Source organism: Aphelocoma coerulescens, chromosome 5, assembly GCF_041296385.1.
Source record: "Aphelocoma coerulescens isolate FSJ_1873_10779 chromosome 5, UR_Acoe_1.0, whole genome shotgun sequence".
Taxonomy (NCBI): domain Eukaryota; kingdom Metazoa; phylum Chordata; class Aves; order Passeriformes; family Corvidae; genus Aphelocoma; species Aphelocoma coerulescens.
The window spans coordinates 15103217-15125791 of NC_091019.1; the positions used below are offsets into that span (position 1 = coordinate 15103217).

General features: G+C 44.3%; 2 protein-coding genes across 9 annotated transcripts in view; one reads left to right on the forward strand and one right to left on the reverse strand.

The window, feature by feature from the left end:
• Window positions 1-146: 146 nt before the first annotated feature.
• Window positions 147-5124, reverse strand: AKIP1 (A-kinase interacting protein 1). The gene is made up of 5 exons (XM_069016782.1): window positions 5036-5124; window positions 4786-4863; window positions 1688-1798; window positions 1327-1377; window positions 147-598 (listed from the first exon to the last, which is right to left on the reverse strand). The coding sequence occupies exons 1-5, from the start codon at window positions 5114-5116 to the stop codon at window positions 455-457; spliced, it is 465 nt and encodes a 154-aa protein (XP_068872883.1). The 5' UTR covers window positions 5117-5124; the 3' UTR covers window positions 147-454.
• A 2322-nt stretch (window positions 5125-7446) lies between these two features.
• The window catches only part of DENND2B (DENN domain containing 2B), a 154359-nt gene continuing 139230 nt past the window's right edge, over window positions 7447-22575 (forward strand). For 2 of the 8 annotated variants that reach the window (XM_069016783.1, XM_069016785.1), the window contains exon 1: window positions 14329-14499. The gene's annotated coding sequence lies outside the window, so the exon portion shown is untranslated. Of the gene's footprint in view, window positions 7465-7967; window positions 8187-8585; window positions 8873-14328; window positions 14500-22575 lie in introns of those variants that run through there. The other 6 variants (XM_069016786.1, XM_069016789.1, XM_069016787.1 and 3 more) reach the window with 6 other exon arrangements.

Consider the following 22575-nt stretch of genomic DNA (forward strand, 5'->3'; position numbering starts at 1 on the left):
GTCAGCCAGCTGCTCTAAAATCAGTGCCAGCCTACGGAAGCTAATGTACATCCATATTCATAGCACATGGATCATGCTCTCACTGGTCAACACTGTGACATGGGGGTTCTGTCTGAGGATAACACAAAAGAACCTGTCATCACAGAGGCTTGATCATGTATTTTATTCCACTGATTGTATCTTTAATTGTTTAGAGCAGAAGAATCTGGAATTACACAGTGACATAATTGGATTTAAAAGGCACACAATGTACAAACATTTATAAAAATCAGTGTACAAAGTGGGCTACATATAATTGCATTAAGTAGAAAACAAATATACAGGCCATGAAAATGGAGTCCCAAAGAGGAAGTTACTATTAAAGTGCTAACAAGAAAAAGATATTTATAGTTCATTACATGCATTAAAAAGAACCTCATATTTTATTCCTGCTACTGCCAGGAAACAACAAATATCACAGAACAAAAGTTAAATCAATACTTTGTCCTGCAATGACATCTACTATGTGGGTTTGTTCCACCATGTCCTCTGACATTGCTGTGACAGAATAGATGCCAGGAGAAACTTCAATGTAGAAGTCTTTGGAAGGTCTTCTGGGCTTTGAGGGGGGAAAAAAAAAAAGAAAAGCTATATTACTAGTTAATCATCTTAGATTTCCCAAAAAAATTAAAAAAATGTGTTTAGGTAAAAAAATTACATTACAGCTGTTATATAAATGTACTAAGATTTTTCTAAATATATAGAAAGCAGTGTGAACAAAACTGTTAAAATGCTTCTGTCAGTACAAAAATTAGCAAGTGCCACACTCAAAGTATTTCAGCTTATGTTTCAATCAGTGGAAGTAATCACTGTGCTGTAATCTATGTCTCACAAAACTGGAAGTTACCAACCTAGACAGTTTTGAACATAAACCTGGGAAGCATTCCCTATACCAAGGGTGCTCCCACTAATTTATACTGTGGTACAGATTCCATGTTTCTTATCTTTTGTGGCTTAGAAGTTCCTGAAATTGATTTGCTGAGGTGTTAGGCTTTGAAAAATAAGAAGTTTTCTTCTCCTTGAGGAACAGGAGTCTTCAGAAAGCCTGTGGGAGGGCCAAGTGCAAGAATGCCACAATCTAGTTTCTAACTAATTGTGCAAGTCTCTGTATGCCCATTTGACTGCCTGTACATATATTATGATTGTGAAGGCACCACTGGTTAATCTTCTGTGCCATCAAGGTCTCCACATCTGTCACAATTTTTTTGATTGTCACATTGATGCAAAATGATAAAAGAAATGCTATCAAATACCTCCACTTAAACCCAAAGTAATCTATACACTTACACATTGCTGGCAAGTGTGAGCATGGCTGGGTGCTCTGGAACCTTCAGTCCTCTGGAAAGAAAAAGATATTATTTTCTACTGATTCAGCACACAAGGCAAATCCAGCCCAAGTGTGTGGATGCTTTAGGTGCGTGAAATTTTCCCCTCCAAGAAAGGACTGATAGGACACGGACTGGTGCCACAAGAAGTTACTTTGCCTTCCCCCAGCCCAACACAAAGCTTGGATCAGTCCAGGCATTTCTAAGTCTATAAGGTCAACCTACATACATGAGTGTGAGTGTCACAGAGATCAGGTGGATAACAATTACCCCACAGCAAGGGAAGGAATAACCTTTCACCAAAACCAAAAGTACCTACTTACCTCTTCTCCTGTGGAATCCATCTTTCTTTCTACTTTCTTGCCATGATATTTGCAGAAGTGTTTGATTTCATGTTCTTTGCACTTGTGGACTGACGTAGAACCATAGTACTTCTGGATATCAACAGAAAATACGATGTGGGAGGCATCAAACCATACTTGCAGCTACTGCAGATTTGCAATTGAAAAGGGAACTACACAGATACTGATGCTGTGTATTAATTGGCTGGTTTGTTCTCTGTGAGGGTGAAAACAATGCCTGTATCTTCAAAGGACACCTGCCTTCTGGTACAAGACTCTATCAGACAGACCTGATTTTAGATGCCTATTTCCTGACACAATATGTAGGGCAGGGACTCAGACACCTCAGAACTGAATTCATGAAAATATCAGAAGGAATACTCTGTAAATAGCTGCCTGATCAGGCTGGTCAAGAAAAGCCCTCAAGGACGAAGGCATAATTTATGGGTCCTTAAGAGGACACACATGCAAGCCAGGTGCTCTGCAACCCAGTCAGTGAAGACTGGTTCTGCAGGGCATGTGCTGCAGCAGTGCTCTAAAAGCAGAACACGTTAATACTGAAAAATGAGTCAGTAAAGAAGCTGAAGTGTCCTCAAGGCTGGAACCATTTGCATAGCAGTTTTGAGAAGTGTATTTAAGCCCACAGCAGCCCTCTTCTGGTTCTACTGCAGACTTACTGGCATCTTCCTCACTGCAAACGAAACTCTTGAGTGCAGTTCTGCTGCCATCTGTTGTCACCACAGAGCTCCTCCCAAGGTTGCCTTTTTGATCATAGGGACCAAAAAGTGTCCAAATACCTCTTATTTCACTTACGTTTTTCTTGTCCCTGACTGTCAATACTAAATGTAACAAAAATAAGGCAAAGAGCAATTATTATTTCCAAATCTACTGCTGTGCTTTATTCCTTGAGCTTATGCACAAATCAACAGATCTGGTTGCTTGTATTGCAGTTTCTGCAGAGCTACAAAATACATCAAATGCTCTCACCTGGTGCATAATGCTTCACAGAGCATTTCTTTTACATGGTGGCACAGGGCAAAAAAATGACATACAACTTTTGGTGAGAACTGGGTAAATTTTGGTCCCTTAGTAACCCCAAATATCTCATCTTAAACTACAATTTTAATTGTTTGGATTCAAGTGCCTAAATGGTTATGTTCAGTTGTAGATTTTTATTTGCACTTTGTAAACTTTATCTGTGAACTTATGGGTCTGACAATTCTCCCCTTTTATGACTCTTCTTCTCTACAGAATGACTGAAGCAGTACTGTCTTGGCTGGTGCATAAATGTGGAAGTCATCCACTGCTTGTTCCAACTCTAATACTCTTAACAGGGCACAAGATAGACCCACAGAATAATTTAGTTTGGAAAACACCCTTAGGATCATGGAGTCCAACTGTAAACTTAGCACTGCTAAGTCACTGACAAGGATGAGTCTCTCTCTACACTTTGTTTCACCTTGTCTAAAACTTTGTTCTGCCCCAGATGTTTTAGGATTAACTGGTTATTGTGTATGTAGTGCTTTGAAATGATAAAGGAGTTGCTTAAGAGCTAATCACTTGGTGTGTTTAAGCACTCTTTTCTCTAATTTAATTGCAGAATAAGGCTCTGTATTAGCCCTGCAGGCAGTGAGCTCCCTGCTGTGTATCCTAACAGATCCCAAAGGGCACAAACTGCTATGGAATTCTCAGAGCCTTCAGTGCAGTAGCTGGGCTGCAGGGCTGTGTTCACAAGGACGGGCTGGCAGAGGCGGCTCCCAGTCTGTCCACCCAGCAGAGCAATGACACCTGCCAGCCAGAGCCAACATGAGAACAGTGGAGCTGTGCCTCTCAATTTCTACTCATCACAAAGAAAGAACTGAGCCCACACTCCTCATCCAGTAGCAACATCCCAAATCTAGTTTGACCTGGTTTTGTCTGGGATAGAGCTAGTTTTCCTCCTAGTGGTTGGCACACTGCTGTGTTTTGGATTTAGTACACAGTGTCGATAACAAACTGATGTTTGGGTTGTTGTTGAGTAGTGCTCAGTCAAGGACTTTTCTCATGCTCTGCCAGTGGGGAGGTGCACAAAAAGTTGGGAAGGAGCAGGGCTGTGACAGCTGACCCAAACTAGCCAAAAGGAAATTCCATACCATAGAATATCATGTATATAAACCGGGAGAGTTGTCCCAGGGGCTGACTTCCCTTCAGGGACTGGCTGGGCACTGGTCAGTGAGTGGTGAGCAACTGTATTGTGCATCACTTGTTCTTCTGGGGTTTTATTTCTCTCTCCCCCTTTCATTACAATTATTATTGTTGTTATCATTAGTATTATCATATTTTGCTTTTTTTTCAGTTATTAAACTGTTCTTATCTCAACCCACGAGTTTTATTTTCTCCAGATTCTCCTCCCCATCCTGCCAGGGGAGGTGGGCAGGGAGGGAGTGAGCTATATGGCACTTAGTTGCTGGCTGGGGTTAAATCACAACAGCAACACTGAGGGGGGAGAGGGTAACTTTAAATTCAAAACAAACAGAAAGGACACAAAGCATCTCTTCACTCGAGATTCAAACTCTCCCTTATTTCCACCACTCAGAAGAGGCTATCAGCCAGCATGAGTGGCTCCTGTTCCCCTGGTGACAACAAAGGGTTACTGTCATAAGGCCATTGCCCAGCAGAGATACTTCGGAGCACTGGAAACATTCCATACCTTGTGACACAATGTAATTTGTGATGTCACTGACATTTCTGTCTCTCTAACTATACTGCCTTTCCACCAAGAAATGGAGAAACCTTCTGCTAAAATCTGTACCGGGCTACCGGGTACTGTCTACAGAAAATGCTGATCGTGGTGTTTATCAGCCAAGGTGGTACCAGCTCAGCTGGTCAGGACAACACCGGTGAAATGTACCCTGCCACATGATGCTGAATGCCCCAAATTTCTTCATCTCGGCCGGCATCACCGGCTCACTGGCTGAACCTTTGCCATACAATGAGCAAACCTGAAGTCTAACTTTTGCAGTAAAAATAGCGCCAAGAGGCCTCTGGCAAGGCACACCATGAACATTCCCCTTTGGACGGGTCTGGGGGTGACCCCTCACCTCGCATTCCTTTGAGACTCCGCTCATCACCTTCACAAGCGAAGCGAACGCTGCACTGAGGCGTTCCCGGTCTTCGTCCTGCAACGAGAGACATTCCTGGTCACTCAGCGTGCTGCTCGTCGCTTAGAGGGTGGCGGCGGCGTGCGCGGGAGGCCCCGCGGCCCGTATGGAGATGTATCTGGCTGTATCGATCCCCATCCAGATCCAGATGCAGATCCACGCGTGCCCGGGCTGTGTGCGCGGCACTGACCGGGGCCGCTCCCGCCGCGCGCCGCCGCGAGCGCTCCAGCCCGTCGCGCGCCGGCCCCGCCGAGCGCCCCCCGCACGCCATCGCCGTCCCGCCGCCGCACTGCGCACGCGCCGCCCCGCCCCCGCCGGGGGGCGCCCTGCCCCTCCCGCCCCCGCCCTCACCCCGCCCCGGGGCGCCGGGGCAGCTCCTGCCGGGATGCGGCCCCACGGAGGGCTGGGGCCGCTCTTTGTTTTTGCCTTACGCCCGCGCCCTGCCCCTAGGTAATGCAGGAGAGGCGCGTCCGGACTGGCTTTCCTTGAAAGGGTCAGTGAGGTGCCCGGGTGCTGCCCCCCGGCTGTCCCCGCCGTGCGGCAACGGGCAAGAGCCAAGAGAAGCTGGAGGTGCCCAGCCCCGCCGTGCCCCGTGGTCTCTAGCGGAAAGCGGTGCTCCCCGCGTGGTTTTTCTTTTAAACTTTTGCGGTACGAGATAACAGTGACAGTAGGTGGCGATGGCTGGCCGAGTGACGGGCGTGTGGGTCAGAGGGCAGAGCTGCACACTCGCGGCGCCCAGTCCGCAAAGGAAAGCCCGTTCGCCCGGGTCGGGCCGGGAGCCCACGCAGAGCCTGGGCACACTGCGAGCAGGATTTGCCAAACGCGCCGGCTCGCTCCTTGGTAGCCGGGTCTGTCCCAGGAGGGCAGTGCCAGGCTGCAGTCACCGCTCGGAGTTACCAGAGCGGCTTGGGAAGTGGCTGTGGCTATGTGTCCGTAGAGCCGCTTCGAGCCTTCGCTAACCTCGTGTGCACCGAGGTGACGGTAGGAAAGGCAAATAAGCACAGAAACTTTCTTTACGTGCAGTATCGCCAAGGTTAACATGGAGGCCCTGATCCTTCAAGTCCTTCATTCTTGTTGAGAGCTTTGCTAGTTTTAATCTCTTTGGCAAACAAGAAAAATAATCCTCTCCTAGTTTACATTTTGTTGTCATCTTCCAGTTGCTTAACCAGAGCAGCAGCCAGCCCCCGTAATAAACATGCCCTTCACAGGCTGCTTGTTCATTAAAACATTGAAAGCCCCCATACAGTGTTCAAATCCAGCTTAACTTTAAGTTTGGTCTCCTGTACTCAAAAGAAAATTTAGGCAAGTTGCTGGAGTGCTTGAGGTCTGGGGAACTGAAAGCAACATAAATGGGGGAGAAAAATAATATTTGATAAAAGCAATGTTAGTGTGTTTTGATGTGGTGGAGAAACAGCCAGAACAGACTGCTTCCTGCTTAATTGGAAGTTGAACATCTTTGTTTGCATCATGCCTTGTAAGCAATGGTCTCCTGGAGAGGTGAGTGGGTTTGCTATGTTGCTGCTCTTGTGAAATATACTTGGAAAGGCCCTCCTATGTCGTTTTCATAACATGGAGAGAAAACTGTGTTCATTTTCTATTCTTGCCAGGTACTTGTAGCAGTAGCTTGTTGTTCAGGAGGTAAATTATTCCTGTTGTGTTGAAATTTAAACTCCCACCATTTTTTGATGTTTGGGGACACAGTACTCCTTTTGCAGCTGAGTAAATACATCTGTCCCAAGAAGGCTGACAGCTGAAATAGCTTTTGCTTTTAAACACACACTCACATCAGAACCCAGATGAGAGTTACCCTTATTTCCTGTACATTCATTCTTTTGAAATATAATGGAGGTTTGTGAAATGCTGGGCATTTCCACCAGATTCCTTGTTGCGTGGGATGATGGATCAGAATATCTGAAGACAATGTATTTCATTTTTCTGATGAGGTGGCAAAAGCCAAGAATAGTTTATCCTGAGCACTTGATTCTGGGTTCAGAGAAGTATCCCTGTGTAGGAAAGATCATGAGCATTTGCCTAATGCTGAATACCATTTTGCTTCCATTTCAGTCACAGGAAAGAAAGTCAGCAAGTGCTTAAAATTCCCAGAAATGTGAAGTGCTGGAATTTGTATTTCAAGTTGCAGAAAACACATGTTGCTCTTTCTTTTTCTTCTGTACCTAGTATAATTCTGTTAATCTATTGTGAAGTGACTTGTTTTATAAATGCCTACATAATACTTCAAGATCTAGGAGCAGTCTTTGTATTGCTATATTCATGGTCCTGCTAACAGTTAGCATCCTGCCTCTTCTGTATTATTTTATATCAAATGTTTTGGGTGGGTTTCTCATCTGCCAAACCATCAGAAGTCGTGGACACGTGTGCCAGGGAGGTGGCCCACACGGTGCTGTTGGTGGCCTGCGTGGAGAATATGCCATGCAGGGACTTTCTTCACCCCTGGTACGCACGATGCCCTGGGGGGCCCCGGCTGGGCCGTGCCAGCGAGCGGGACACCTCCGAGCATTCCACATTGCTGCCAGGAGGCGCTTCCAGGAGGCTGGATCTGAACCAGGGTACCCGGCATGAAGTTCAGAGGCACGCCGCTGCCTCCCTCGTTCTCCACAGGTGCTGTTTTAGTGGGAGCTACCCCATGGAGCTCGGGAAAGGCCCGGGAGCTCCCTGGTTCGTAGCTGCCTAGTGGGAGCCATCTGCCCCGCGCCTGGCGCAGGAAGCGCGCTTCCCGCACTCCTCCTTCCTTCCGCTCTGCCCCGCAAGCGGCTCCGCGCCGAGAGGAGCCCAGGGCTCGTCGTGTTTTAAATAAAAACCAAGCGGTATCGCCCCTCCGGGGTAGAGCGAGGAGGAAGGCTGTCAGCTGGGGGGTTCAGTCCTCCCCTCCTCCTCCTCCTCCCGTGCCCATCATATCTCCCCGCCGACCGGCCGGCCCTGCCTGGCTGCTCCCCTTCCCTCCCGCCTGTCCGGGACTTGGGTTTGGGGCTGGGGGGGGGCGGCGCCCACCCGTCCGCGGGGCCGGGGCCGGGGCCGAGCGCTGCCGGCGGGAGCGGCAGCCCGGGGCTGCAGCCCGGGGCGGACTGCGCTGCGCTGGGGGAGCAGGTTTCTTTGTTGGCTGCCGGGTGACTGGTTCCCATTAATCTCCCGCACTGGCCGTGGCCGTCTCCACTTCCTGCCTTTGCATACTTCTCTCTCCCTCGATCTCGGTCCCTTCCCACCCCCTTCCCTCCCCCCTTTCTTTCCCTCTTCCCAGCTTCTCCAAAAAACCTACAATCGCCCGGGCTGCGGGACGGGGGCTGCAGGCGGCCGGCGGAGGGAGCGCATCCCTGCGCACCTCGGTAAGGGCCGGGGAGCCGCGCTGCCGGGCGGTGGTCGCCTCTGGGGACCAGGGCAGGGGAGCGGGGACTGGGGGGAGAAATCGTGCTCCGGGTGGCCATCCCTGCGCGGCGAGAGCCTCCCGCGAGCGGGGCGGGCCGGGGATGCGCGGCGGCGGCGGGGGCTCGCCGGGCGCTGCGGGTCCCCGGACCGCGGAGCCCCGCGGCAGCGGAGCCGCCGGAGGCCGAGCCGGTGCGGGCTGGCCCCGCGATCGTTGCGGGAACCCTGCCCTGCCCCGGGGGAGCGCAGATGGGCGGGGGATCCTTGCGCACGGGCGGAGCGGGGACTCGGTGCTCCCGCGCTGGTGCCGCCGCCGTGCCTCGCGGGACGCTGCTTTTTACGTGGGTGGCGAGGGCAGAGGCACCGCAGAGGGACAGAGCCCGCTGGACCACTTCGGCCGGACCGGGGTAACTCCAACCCGACTGGCGAGCCAGCGCGCCGAGCGTGGGGGCTCTAAGCTGGGGGAGACGGGGAGCTGCGGCACTTCTCTTCCTCTCCAATGCCCGCTCGCATCGTCGGTCCAGCCGGCTGCGGTGTTTGCGTGCGTGTTGAAAAGAGTAGAGGAGCCACCTGGACTCCGGCGGAAGACTTCGGGATCCCAGGACAGATTTGGCTGAAGAGCTAAGGGAGTTCTGCAGCAGTTCACTTGGTGGGAAAATCAGATGTCCTGCACTTGGCTTGGTACCAAACGTTTGCGTTACTAAGGTCACTGCAATCAAAGAGTAGCAGTTACATATGAGAGAGCTTTCTTGTGTTTACTCCAGTTTTATCAGTCCAGTGTACTCTGAATTTAGTAGTCAAGTTGAATGAAGCTGGGTGCATAGTATTACTATATGGAGTATGCCAGTAGTAGTGTTTTCTACACCCTGCACTGACTCGGGAAATAGGTTTTCTTTCATTTCTATGCTGGCTAGTTAGACTTTAACTTCAGATATATATTAAATAATCCAATAAAAATATCTAGACTGCTCAAAACCTGTGGAAGACAAAGGATGAAACTGTTAGTTGTAGTCTGGTTTTTGATGATAGGATGAGTTGAAGGGAGGTTGATTTGCCTTTAAAACTTAAGAATGTTTTGTTTATACATGATTAATTTATAGTCGGTGGATGAAAATATTCCATATAGTGGAAGGGTAAGTTAACAGGGCAAAGGTAAGAGTATCATGCATTTAAGGTGACATTTGAGGAAATAATTTATGTTTTAGGAGCACCAAAATTTAAGTTTCATTGGGGTGATCAGGTTATGCAGGTGAACTAGTGGAGATATGTTACCAAGTTGACATGTAAGAGTAAGATTTATGAGTTTGATCATTCATTTCCCTCTTGCTTTAAGTTTAGTTATTTAAAGTAAAACTGCAACACATTTAAAGCAATGGTGACGACTTCATCAAGTTAGCACGAGTATAGTAAAGCGTCTTTTAAAGTTAGCTACAGTCTATCCATGTTAACGAGACAGACGTGGAACTGATATTTGCTTCTGGGGTGGAACCAGTATCCTCAGAGAGTATGGAGTGAGGAAAGAGGCTTTTGGGCAGAGGTGGTAGGGATGGTGGTGCTGGGCCTCACTGGGGCATGGAGTCTGTCCTGCTCCTAAAAGTATGTAGCATGTGTTTTCCTCTTGTGAGCAGAAATAAGAGAGACCTGCCTGGCCTGGCTTTCTGCTGCTTCCTTCAGGGTGCTAAACTCCCCCAGCCAGCTTGTGCAGCATAGTCACTGCCCTTCCTGGCTCAGGGGAGGGGGAGAGGTGCCTTCTGTCCTCTCCTATCCCTGCAGCATGATTGTGCTGTGGCTGCCAGAATGTGCTCCAAGAAGCTCAGGATCAAGCATTGCTCTTTCCCTTTAGCAAGTGACTTAAGGTACACTGTAGCTCTTTAAGGAGTGTGTGACCCCTTATTATTGGTGACCCTGTAAACCATTGTGTAATCTGTTGACTGTAACATACCATGCCAATTTATTCTTGGTTGGGAATTCTTGCCAAGGACTTGATGGAATAGCATGATTTTATCCACTTTATTGTTTTCATTGTGTTTCATAAACATCTAAGACCCTCTGGGAAGAATCACTGGGGCGGCTGGGCCTCCTTTTTCTAATTGCTGGTTAAATAAATGTTGCCAGTTTAAAAAAAATTAAAGTGGTATGCAGGATCTCAGAATGCCTGGAACTGCTAAACACTCATGTTTAGGAAGCAGGACTATTTTTAGTGTAGGGGCATTTAAAGAAATGATACAAGCCCCTTGTGAAGAGGTCACTGTGAAGTACGTTGAAGAGCCTGCTTTTAACTGAAAAGCAAACCCGAATTTCCCACAGCTGAGTAAAGCAAAAGATTCGTGCTTTCCCCACTTAACTGAAGAGGGACAGGATGGATTTTTTTTGTTAGTTCACAGTAGTGGGAGTGAGGAGGCCCAAATTCTTATCATACAACGACAACAACAACAAAAATCCTGGTCTTAATGACACCCTTGCCTTTCTGATTTCCTCTAGTGACTATCTGCAATGGAGATGTAGGACTGAAAGGCATTTAACACTTCGGGAGCATGGCTGGGAACTGGCAGCTGAGAATATGGTGTATCCCTTGGGATCTGTGTTTGTGGGAGTTCAAATGTCTCTTGAATGGATCCATGGTTGCCATCCTTGTCTATACCTAGAAGAACAGGGGTAAAACTAGAAAAGAAAAGAGCATGTGTGTTGAGAACTCCAGGTGATTTGAGATCCTAAATCAATTCTGAATATGGGACTGAGGTTGCCAGATAAATTACTGTGAATCCAGAGAAGTCTTTCCTCAGTTCATCTGCCTGAGAAATGGAAGTCCTTGCTTTGGATGGCTTAAAAGAATGTGGTTTAGGTCAAAGTTACCACTGTGTGCTACAAACATCATATTGTCTATGAGGTCTTGAGTAATCTAGCTATGTTTAATGTAACCCAGGCTCCTGCAGGGCAGAGGACCAGCATCTGGACTGATCAGACTTTCAAAATGTACCAAATGATAGCGGAGTTGATTTTTGGTCCAAACTTCATTGAGGTCTTGTTTAGAATAAGTTTAGATTAAGAATTTGAGATTTTTCCTTTTTTTTTTCTTTTTCTTTTCCTGTTGCTGAGTGCCATGTGTGTTAGTTTTGTCTGTGTGCTGTAAAGTGTGTGCAACTGTTGCTTTTCAGATTTTTTGGTCTGCAGTTGGGATTTAGTTGGCAGTGCAGATAGAGACAAGTTTGGGGAACTGAATCCAAATATTTACATTCTCAATTTGGCCTAGTTTTTGTGCTTGTAAACATTCTTAGTCAAATTGAACTTTGGTGAGGTTGTAAGTGGCTTTGCCAAACCTTGGAGAGTCACACCCTACAAGACCTGAAATTCCTCCTTTTGGGAAGAGTTTTGGATATGCTTTTTGGGTGTACATACATCAGCTGAGAATTAGTACTCATCATTTTCACCCCTTATTCGACTGCAAAATCTTTTCCTGGTTTTTTTTTTTTTTTTTTTTTTTTTTTTTTTTTTTTTAATGTAGAAATGTCTCATGCCGGTGAGCTGTGTCAAGTTAAATGTCATGGAGGAGAAGTCCTGCCCACTTATGAGGTCCTGTGCAGATTCTGTAAATCCCGGTCTCCTGTGCTGCTCTGGAGCTCTGCCCTGGTAGAAAGGGGCCATGGTGGAGATTCCCCTCTCTCTGTAGCTACTGTTTTCCTGGTCCTTGACGTTTTGTTGTGCAGAAGTTTAAGGACTGATCTGAGCAATGGGGATACTTGCTTATGGAGTTTTGGATTTAAATCCTCTTTTCATTCATGTAGGCTTTGAACAGCTGTCGGATTTTGTTAGAAACTTTTTGTTCACTGGGGACCGAGCCTGAAAGATTCACTCTCCCTTAGCAGTTGAACTTCTGAAGTCAACACTACTACAAACTGTAGGGATGGGGATTAGCTACTACATTAGCACTTTGTGGCCAAACGACCCTCTTCCTATTTTGGGCTGTTGCTGATAATTGGAGTTTGCAGTTAGGATAGTTTAGTTGCAGAGAGCTGGAGACTATTCTAGGATAGAGGTGACTGCGTCGCAGTGAGTTCCTACTCATCAGCTGAGGTCTGGAGCTTTGTGTTCTTAGCCAGCCTAGTCTGGACTGCCTTAGCTTAATCCATGGTGAACATGTTTAGAGTAATGTAACTTGTTCTCCATCTGGAGTGTATCCTCAGATAGTTAAAGCTGTTCAGAGAAATGAATGGTCTAATTCACACAGCCAGTGCTTTTGCTACATTCTGCTGTGAGCTTCTGACCTTGGAGATGTGCTTGGTAGGTTGAGGAACACAGGACAAGAGTAAGGTGTTCATTTTTAGTGCCACCTTCCACCATTCTTTGAAGATATGTTTGTTTGAGCTGTGTGTGTAGGCTGAAAAGCTGTCAGCTGCTGCAATGTAGTTGAGAATTCAGTGAACTTGTGCAAATGGAGAAGTCCTTAAGGACACAGGGAAAGCACAGTGAGTTTCTGTCGGAAGTGCACCCTGTGTGTGTTCACACACAGAGGAACGGGATGTTATTTCAGTTTGAGTATATCTGTCTCCTAATTGCTCTTTAAAATGAAGATGTAAGAATGCCTAATGTGTTAACATTTAGTGTTAGGACTGGTGCCAACACAGGAAACCAGGTCTTTGAGTTGAAACTTTTAACATTATTCTCTAACTCCCACGTTATTAAAAACAGTCACTGCATAAAGTTTTAAAACCATAATTAATTTTATCATTTTGATGAGGTTGTCACACTGAATTACTGGTTTACATTTTTTCCCCTTAGGAAAAAGATTAGTTGTCTTCATGGGACCCAGTCACAATCACAGGGGACAGATGCTAACTGACTAGCCCTGTGCAGAGCACTCTGCTCAGCCTGCTATTCCAAGTATTAGGGCAGAGACCAAAGACTTTGGGAGGGCCGGCCTGGAAGATCTTGCAACCCTTCTTCAGTGAGGAGCAGATGTTCAGACATTGACTCTGCTCATTGTTCTGGGAAGTCCTTCAAGTTAGGAGATGAATCTGTCTCTTGACATTTTTGCTTTCAACATCATTATTACTTGAGGGAGTACAAATAGTTTTTGCAATATGGGGTGAAATTAATGAGGAGTTCTAATGATTTTGATCCTTTATCCTGATGAAAACTCCTATCACTTGGAGTCACAGGACAGGGCCTAAAGTCATGTTTCTTTTTATGTGGGCACAACATACTAAAGAGAAATGGGACATATTGACTGACTCACTGTGTGTGAAAGTGCTTTTCATTTGTGCTACAGGATTGTAATGATTGAAGTTTCCAGTTTCCCTTATATCTTAATCCTGGCTCTAGGCTCACAAGATCTGTTATCCAGTGTTGTTCAAATGAGCCTTATGAGCCAGGAATATTGTTTTGAAGATATGGCAAATGAGTAAAGTGCAAAAGCTTACCAAATAATCAGCAAGCTCTGATTATTTCCATTGTTAAGTTGCAAATTGGGCTGCAGTTCCATACCACTTGCATTTTACTGCCTGCTATATCCCTGCTATACTGTTAACTTAATCTTTGAGCAGAACATCACCTCTGCCACTCAAACTGCGTAAGACATGACTGACTTGAAAGAAAGGTGAGATCAGGATAGGAAAGGAAAGGAAAGAAAGGGATCATAAAGAAGAGGCATAAAATCATCTGCACCTCCCTGGAGGCTGTTTGTAAACATTACTTACTTCACAATCTCCAAAACTCTTAAAACGGCATTCAGTTCTCATTAATACTATTTGTGCAGCTTTAGTTTAGTGTGCAGATTTCTGTTAGTGTTTTATGGATATATCTATCACCATTTCTCCTGTGGAAATATCTGGAATTATTTCATTGTAATTCAGGGAAAAACAAGGACAAGCACAGGGAGCTCATGCTGTCTCCTTGTCACCTGTCTTGTCTGAAAGCCCTTGTGACACCCATGGGTACTTGCAAGATTTAATGGCACAACTGTGGTTGTCTGATTTTGTTAATATCCAGCCTCAGGGTATCTTCTAAGCCTCCCTGCCTGCTTTCACAGGTGCTGTACTTCAGCTCTTCCCTTCCCAGTGCTAAGGATTGGTGCAGAGGTGTTTCCTGCTGTGCTGATTGCCTCAGTGTTTACTAGCCTCTGAAGCAGCACCTTGAGCAGAACTCTTTGAGGCTCTTGCTGCTGTAGTTGTAGAGCAGCTGGCAGAGGAACTGCTCTTTCTCTTCATAGGTTCCCTTGGGCCTGGGAAGCGACGGGGGATGTTGCCAGGTGGCAGAGCTACCTTCTCATCTAGTGCCAAGGTGAGCTGGGGATAATTGTCATTTGCCTGCTCTGCTTTTCCTGGGGCTGCGTAACTTGGATAGCACAGGTAACTCTCCAGAAAAAATAAATTCAGGGGAGGCAGGGGCTCTCAGACTCTTGCCATTTTTCCCATAAGTAAGGCTTCATCTAAACCTCTGCGCTTTGGGGAAAGTTGCCTGTTAGCTTCCAGGGAAGTGTTGGAAATTCTTTTCTCTTTCTTGTGCTGCTTTTCTTCTTTCTTCTTTTAGCCCTTAGCTCCCCTCTAAAAGCATTCCTAGCCCAGCAGCTGGGCTATAATGAACTCTATGTGTGCCATACTCTCTACTTGTACTGCTGCATCCAAGCTCTAGATGGAAGTGAGACCTACATTTTGTGGATGCCACTTCCACTGTGGCTTGGGATTTGTTAGGCCCTAGAAAGGGGATAAATGGTGACAGATTCTTCATCCACCTGTGAGTATTGAGGCTTCTTGTCTGTCATAGACAGTCTGTGATAGCAGCTACTCAAGCTGCTGGTGATATACTTCTGTGCTTGCCTGTTGTTCTGATATTGACAGTTTTATTTAGTGGAATGCCAAGAGAGGAATCAGATTGTGCTTTGCACTGTTAAAGAGTATCACATAGGATTTGATTGTGATTTCAGCTTTAATTCTGTCACTGCTTGAAATTGAGTTGTCTCCCTGTGAAACAGTTATCTGTGAGCTGGAGAAACCAATAGAGAAGTTGGTGAAAGTTCAGCTAAGGCAGCGTCTCCCAAACAAAGCAGTAAGAGAACCATGAAGTTTTTAGTGACAGGCACATTCTCCAGAGAGAGGATAACAGTGGAAGGTAAAAAGGTCTGATGGACATACACTGTCTACCTATCCACCTCCAGGAGATTGCATCTGGAGGGGGGAATATGGCTGAGGGGAAGTGTGTGTCTTATCTTTTCAGTTGTGTAGATCGTTGTCTATTGTGATATTTCTGGCAACTGAAAAATGACAGGGGTTAATACCGAGCTTAAAAGCACAGCCTGTGAGAAAGATGGGAGAAGTTTCTTGCTGCTCTGAGTGAAGCCAGCTTCTCTTTTGAAGACTAATGGTTCAAATTCAATCCATTATCATTATTTTTAGCAGAGAGCATTATTATGTACAGACAAGATATGATGAACCTGACTGATTTTTGGCATGCTAGTGTTGACCCAGAACTGCTGTGGGTAGACTGATATGACAGAGGGAAGAATCTAACCTATTCTTAAACCCGGAGAGACAGTAGAATGTTTTGCTCCGTAGAACTGTAGCTGAGTTACTGGACTTGGAGGTGTGCTCTGGAAGCAGGACAATTAAGGTTAGTGGCATATTCATGTGAGAAATTCAAATAAGTAATGCATATTCATGAGCCCATGGATAATGGTTAAAACAGCAAGAATCCAGCCCTGGAGAGCCTAGTGCTTTGTCTTGGACTAAAAAACTTCCTTTTCCCCTTCCCGTGTGCTTTGCAGCAGGACAGGTTGGCAAGCACAGTTGCCTGTCCAGCCCAGACAAATGTAGCAGGAAGGTCAGCTGGGGTGGAGACCACACAGAGCAGCTGGTTTGGACCAGGTCAATTATCCCAGCAGTGTCTGCTCACCTCTTCCTCACCTGGCACTGTAGTTCTGGCTGTTACTTTCCAAATTGTTTCTGAACCTCCTTTTTTTTTTTTTTAAGTTTCCCCTCCTAGTTAGGCAAAGAGTAAAGGGCAAGTACATGCTAAGTGGTTTTTTTTTTTTTTTGTTTTTTTTTTTTTTTTTTTTTTTGAACACTTAAGATGACCCTAAATATTGTATGGTCAGTGAGAGACATTTCGATCCAGGATTCATTGACATAAATGAGATTTGATATATGTGTGTGTGTTTTTGTTTTCAATAAACAATTAAGACATATGTCCGTAACTTCTACAAACTGAATGGAGTATTCCTAAAACTGGGACTAATGGAGATAAATTATTTTCATCTCTAGGCTTTATCATGTGGATTTAAAAATCTGAATGATGAGGGCCTCTGAATCAAACTAGGATTAGTGGTTTCTGGAGTAGGGCAAATGACAATAAAACCTGTGAGCTGAATTCAGATAGTAGCAGAAAGATGATGAGCTATAGAAGCAGAGTAGCGTCTTTCATTTGTAAATGTAAAAGCTCTTAACGAGATGGGAACAAATGAATAAAAGAGTTCATCTGACTTTGGTAGATGAGGGAAACATCAGCACAGATGAGGATCAGGAAGGTAATTCTGGGAACAGATAAACCCTTTTTTTCTTCATTTTCGGTGTAAGTCTTAGGAAAATCAGAAATATATTGTGAGGCAAAACATTTTCTTTCATATTGAACTACAAGTACCCAGAGTAGTGCTTTTGAGATGACAATATTGCTGCTGCCCTTCAGTGGTTCAAAAGGCTTTATTTTATTTTTTCCCCCATGCAGAATGTGATTTCAAGTGAAGTTACTTTTCTTCAAAATTTGTATGATCAGCTGGTGAGACTAGCAGGAGGCTTTTAATACCGTGTTTCTTAACTATGTAATCTCAAATATTTATTAATGGACTAACGTATCTTTAGAGAGAAGATGTTAATACTTCTTTTTTTTCTTGAAAAGGACGAGTTCTTCTGTCTCTGCTTATGTTTAATTTTTGAGACTTAGTCATAACCATTATGTCTGGTTACAAGGAGGCAATCATTTTGTACCTACCATTCCCATCCTTCCCCCCCATTATAAACCTGTGCCAAAAGGCAAAATACTTTCTGATATATCAGTGTGCAGCTCGGGTTTACATCTTATGTAGAGTATATTTATCATGACTATTCAAAAGTTATTAATTTACCCATTTTATTTCACAAACATTTCAAATAGAGCTTTCTGTACGTGGATTAAATTAGCCCTTTTCATGGATGGAAGCAGAGGTTTGCTTTGATACACAAGTTATCACATCAGATGTTTCAATTATCCCTAAACTTCATTTTGACCAGGGAGTGGAGGACATAAAGACCCTTTCTGCCTTCACAGTTTCTGATCTTTCTTAAAAAGTCCTCAGCTCTCTATAAAGACTTAACTAGGTTAGATTCAAATAGAACAAAAAATGCTCTGCCTTTTTATACAGCCCTGCTGAGATTTTCTAAGTCACTTATGATAGTTAGATGCTCATTTTCCATTAAAGTCAGTTTGAACCAAATACAAAAATCCTCAGTGTGGCTTTGGACTAATTGTTTAACAATAAAACATCCAGATGTTCCTCTTAGAGGGAACTCAGGATCTTCATATTAGGAATGTGCAAGCAAAAGGCAGCAACTTATTGTTTCAGTGTTTTCCTTGTACTAACGATACTTCTACTGTATATATCTATTGAAGCAGAAAAGTACCTCTTTCTTAAAACAATTTGGCCCAATGATAACTAGTTTTCTTCTGTTCTCACACTTGGAAGGAAACAGGTTTGCTCTATAATGTTGGTGTTTCCATACTTTCCTCCCTTTTAACTCTGGGAATAATCACCCATGAGGAAGAGCATGTTGATCATTCTCCAAGAGAGAATAATTTATTTTTCATAACAACTAAGTACAATGTCTGTGGAAAGAAAGAAATCTGTGTAAAGAGTTGCTACCTGGCAAATCTCTTGTCCAGTTTCTGCTTTTTTACTCACTCATTCAGAGGTCCTCTAAGTCATTCCATTACCTGGAACCTCAGTTTCCCAGTGCATTTGTAAAGCAATAACTGATATTGCTTCATATATTCCTGAGATCTGTACATTAAAGAAGCAGAAGTTACCAGATGTTTGTATTAAGCTGTTTTTTATGACACATACCTTTGCAGTTTGCTGCATTTCTTTTGGAAAGGTTGTGATGGGCTGAAATTGCACTCTGAAGGGTGGTGGCAATTTTCCTGTACAGTTTCAGTGAGCCTGAGCAGTGCACGTGGCTTGGGGAACTCTGAACTTGGGAAGGCTGAAACTTGTGTTTGTTCTGCACCGACACCTCTGGCCAAGCAAAGAAAAGGTGTTGACGTTGGAAGGAGCTGCAGCTCTGCTCCCTCGCCAAGCATGAGGTGAAGCCCTGAAGGAAGGAATTGCAATGATGTGTGACCCAGCAAAGCATATTCAAGACTACTCCCTCTGAGTAGCTGGACCCTCCAAGGCACGGGAGGACTCACCATCTGCCAGCCAGGCACTCTTGTGAGAGGCTCAAAGCATCCAGGTTTAATATGCCTGTTAAAGCTGCACTGTGCAAGATGTTATTTTTTGTGATGCAGCAGGATTTCTGACTTTTCTTTTTCTCCTCACATTTTCCATTGTCCAGGAACTGTAGCATCTATTGGGTTACACTTTCATTTAAACAAAATGCTACCAATATGCTTACACTTAAATGTGCTACATAAATACCTTATTTTACTGCTTTATTAAATGTGTAACAAATCTGTTTGGCAGCCACCTAATAGGAAATGGCGTATAGGTCTCTCTTGCACATTTACTGGGCTCTAAAGTTTTCAGGTTCAGGTTAAATTGGGTTTTAGATATCACTTTCTTTGAGTAAACTTTTCAAACAACCTTATTTATTTCTCAGTCCTTTGGATTCTGTAGGGACTCTCTTAGTTTTTTATTCATGCTGACTGTTTGAATTGACTTGCGTCCCCCTGAAGCAAACCTTGTTGCAACTTTTTCAAATTTCACATTTTTGTAAATGGATTGCATTTGGGTCAAATTTTTAAAAGTTATATGCATAAAATACAATAGGGGGAGAACAAGCAGGTAACAGGAGATTTGTTTACATCCTCAGCTGTGCTTTGGTTTCACTGTGTCTTTTTACAGATGTTTGGTACCACAGCTGCCAGTTTTCCTCTGTCGTGGAGGGGATGCGGGCTGGAGAAGTGAACTGCTCTCTTTTCCTCCCCCAGTATTTTTTCTGGTCCTTTATTACACTCATGTCGACATTTCCACAGAGCTTGGAGCACAAGCTGAGTTAGCCAATCTTTCATGACAGCACTTTATTGTAATTACCAAAAGTTTCTTTCAGTACCATACTAGATTTGTTGTTACTCTGGAAACTCTCCTTTCCTTGTAACCTGATGGTGGGAGATAGTTTCATCAGGAGACCAGGCTGGCTGGCAATTTCTGGCTCAGATGGAGGAAGAAGGAACATTCAAGGGACAGAAAATGCTTTCAACTTGCGTATGATGAGGCTGAATGGAGGTGATTTAGTATACTGGCTGCTTGTTTTCCTCAGAGCTCTTCTCTGTCCTAAGGGAATCCCTCCTGCAAAGTCTCCTTGGTTTAGGCAGTTAGTGACCTACCCCTGGCCCCACAGCTGCTCCATCCTCAGGCGGTTTGGGCATGTCTTTACACTGGGCCAAATGCCAATTGCATATTTGGAACTGAAACCCCATCTGGGGTTTTTTTTTTGGGTGTGTTTTTTTTTTTTTTTTAAGCCAGAAAAAGAAATCCTGAAAATGTGTCTGTTTTTTGTATTTTGCAAAGGATGTTGTTCACAATAAGGGCGATGGAAGTCTAAACCTTGAACTACAGTAACACACTTGCATTTTGCTGAGGTAACTCCAGTATTTAAGTGCATGCAAACAGCATGATACTGTGTTTCTTATAAGAGGATTGTGAAGTAATGATAAAAACTCCCAACAAGGTGAAAGTAGACTTAAGATCTTTCCAGTGGTTTTGTTTCCCATTTGGAAACCTGATCCATTGATTGTTTTCTCTACTGTGCTTAGTACCAACAGCAAGTGAATTGAAAAGCAGGGACAAGCATCTGTTTTTCCATAGCTGATACTTAACGAGATCAGATTATATATCCTTCTGCAAGGCTGAGTGATGCCCAGTTGGTATCCCCCTGGGAGCGTAGTTGTAGGAAAATCAATGCCTTTAATACACTGGGTTTCTGCTCCACTTGTTTAGAAAGCTGCTCCTGGGGGCTCACTGCCCAGCGAGGATCGTGCTCCTGGCTGGAATCTGCCATGACCACCTACAGTGCCCTTCCTTACTCTAAGACTGAATGTCAGTCTTTTCTGCAATGTTGTTTGAGAGACCAAAGGAGAGTAGCCAGCACTCCACTCCTCTGCTTCTCAGGGTATTCCTTACTCTACTTAATGTAAAAGGGTGAAAAGAATCCCAGTATGATAGTGTGTTACCCCTGTTTGAAGGAGCAGGATGACATTTTTCAGCAGGCTTGGAAGCAGTGTGGAATCTGCCTTTGAGCTAGGACTGGTGGCTTTGGCAAAGCAAGGCGTGTGATATGAGACTGGTTTTTGCAAGGTCCACTAAAACATTCTGACTAAACAGATTCTCGTAGGCTAAACAGACTGGGCAAGGCTCATTTTGTGGGCACGAGACCTACCAAGAGCCTGCTTGGTTCTGTGATGCAGGGTATGGCATCTGTCCCCTGACCAGAGAAGCTGAGAGCACAGTCCTCTTGGAGATCATGGTTTTCAAATGAGATCTGGATCAGGTGCTGGGCTTAACACTTGTGCGTGTCTGCCCAAGGAGTCATTAGATCTCTTGAATCAAAGCAATTGTTCAAGGCACTCTGAGCTCACCAAAATGTAATAATGATTGCCCTGTAACACTAAAGTGTCATCTAAAGATAGCACAAGATCAGCCCACTAACACTGTTAAGCAATCACAAACAGTACAGATTAAGTTAGTAAATCAAACCAGGAAAACCCTCCCTTCTACCCTTACCATTGCCTACAAAGATTTGTTGCTTTTGACTCCTCCTTGGAAGATTACCAAATTTGGTAATGTGAGCTATTTCTGACCAGTTTGGCATCAAGAGCAGGGTGCTATTTAAGTGTTTTTTATTTTATTTTGGTTTACTGTGCTTTTGCCTCCACAAACTTCCCCTCTTGGTCTAAATGGATACAACAATATTTTTTCCTTTGCGGCCTTTATACTTCTGTGGCTTTGAGCTGTTAAATGAGTATTATGTTTTGCTCCAGGAACGGCTGTATTCCAGCTGATGAAGCCATTTGAGAGTGCCCACTTTTCACTATTTATTTTTCAAGGGTGTTGCAAGGTTATTAATTGTTAAATGATTTGAAATTCTTCCTTGAGGAATATCCTATGACTTGAAGCAGTGTTTAAGTAAAGGAAGGCATAAAGATGTTGCCTATATGTCTTTTGAAGTCTTTAGCTCATATCTGTGTAGGTAATAATACCTAGCTTTGATATAGCACTTTCCAATGCAATTCTCCAAAGTGTTTTGCAAAGCTGGATGGAGCCATTACTAGAGCTAATGAAAAGGTTTTGATTCAGTGAAGCATGATTAAAATATGCTGTTTTGCTTGTGCTGAACCCTTTCTGGAATTCATTTGATGCTGGGAGAGCTTCCTGAGGAGCCAGAGTGGTCTAAAGACCTAACTGAAACAGAAACAAACCCAGCAATCGCTTTTTATGGGAGAATGGACATATCAGCACAACTGGCTTATTGTGCAACACAAGATTTTTGGTCTCATTCAAACATGAGATAAAAACAAGGAATGACACTGTGGATATTGTAATGTCCTTGAATAATTTTAGCCAGTATCTCAATTTTCTAGGTTAAGAAATCAAAGTGGAGGAAAATAAAATTACTTGCATGACTGGAATTTCCCAATATGCCAAAGATGGAGCTGGGGCTTTGAGTCTTCTGGCCACAAAGCTGCCTCTTTGATGCTTCACCATAGTTTAACAAGGCACTTGCTTTACCACTTTTGCATGAAAACCATCATTTCTAGAAATCAAAGTTCCAAACAAAGTGAAGTGTGTAGATAAATAATAATAGTGAATTTCTCCTGGTCAAAGAAAAGGGAAGTGAGGTCTAAGTTTAGTTTTAAGTGCTTATGCTGTAAATGAGAACAAAACATGAAGAGTTTCACTGCTGATATATTGCAATATATATGAAGTTTCTTGGAGTTTAGGAGCAGAAATGGAGCTGGAATTAATTTCCTCAGAATTATAGAAAAATGAAATGGATTCCTGCTGTTTATCAGTGTCTCTAACAATATACCTGTTATGACATCATAGAAATAGATGACAAAAGGATAGTGAGATATACCTGTGGCAAGGTGGATTTCAACTTGAAATTTTTGAAG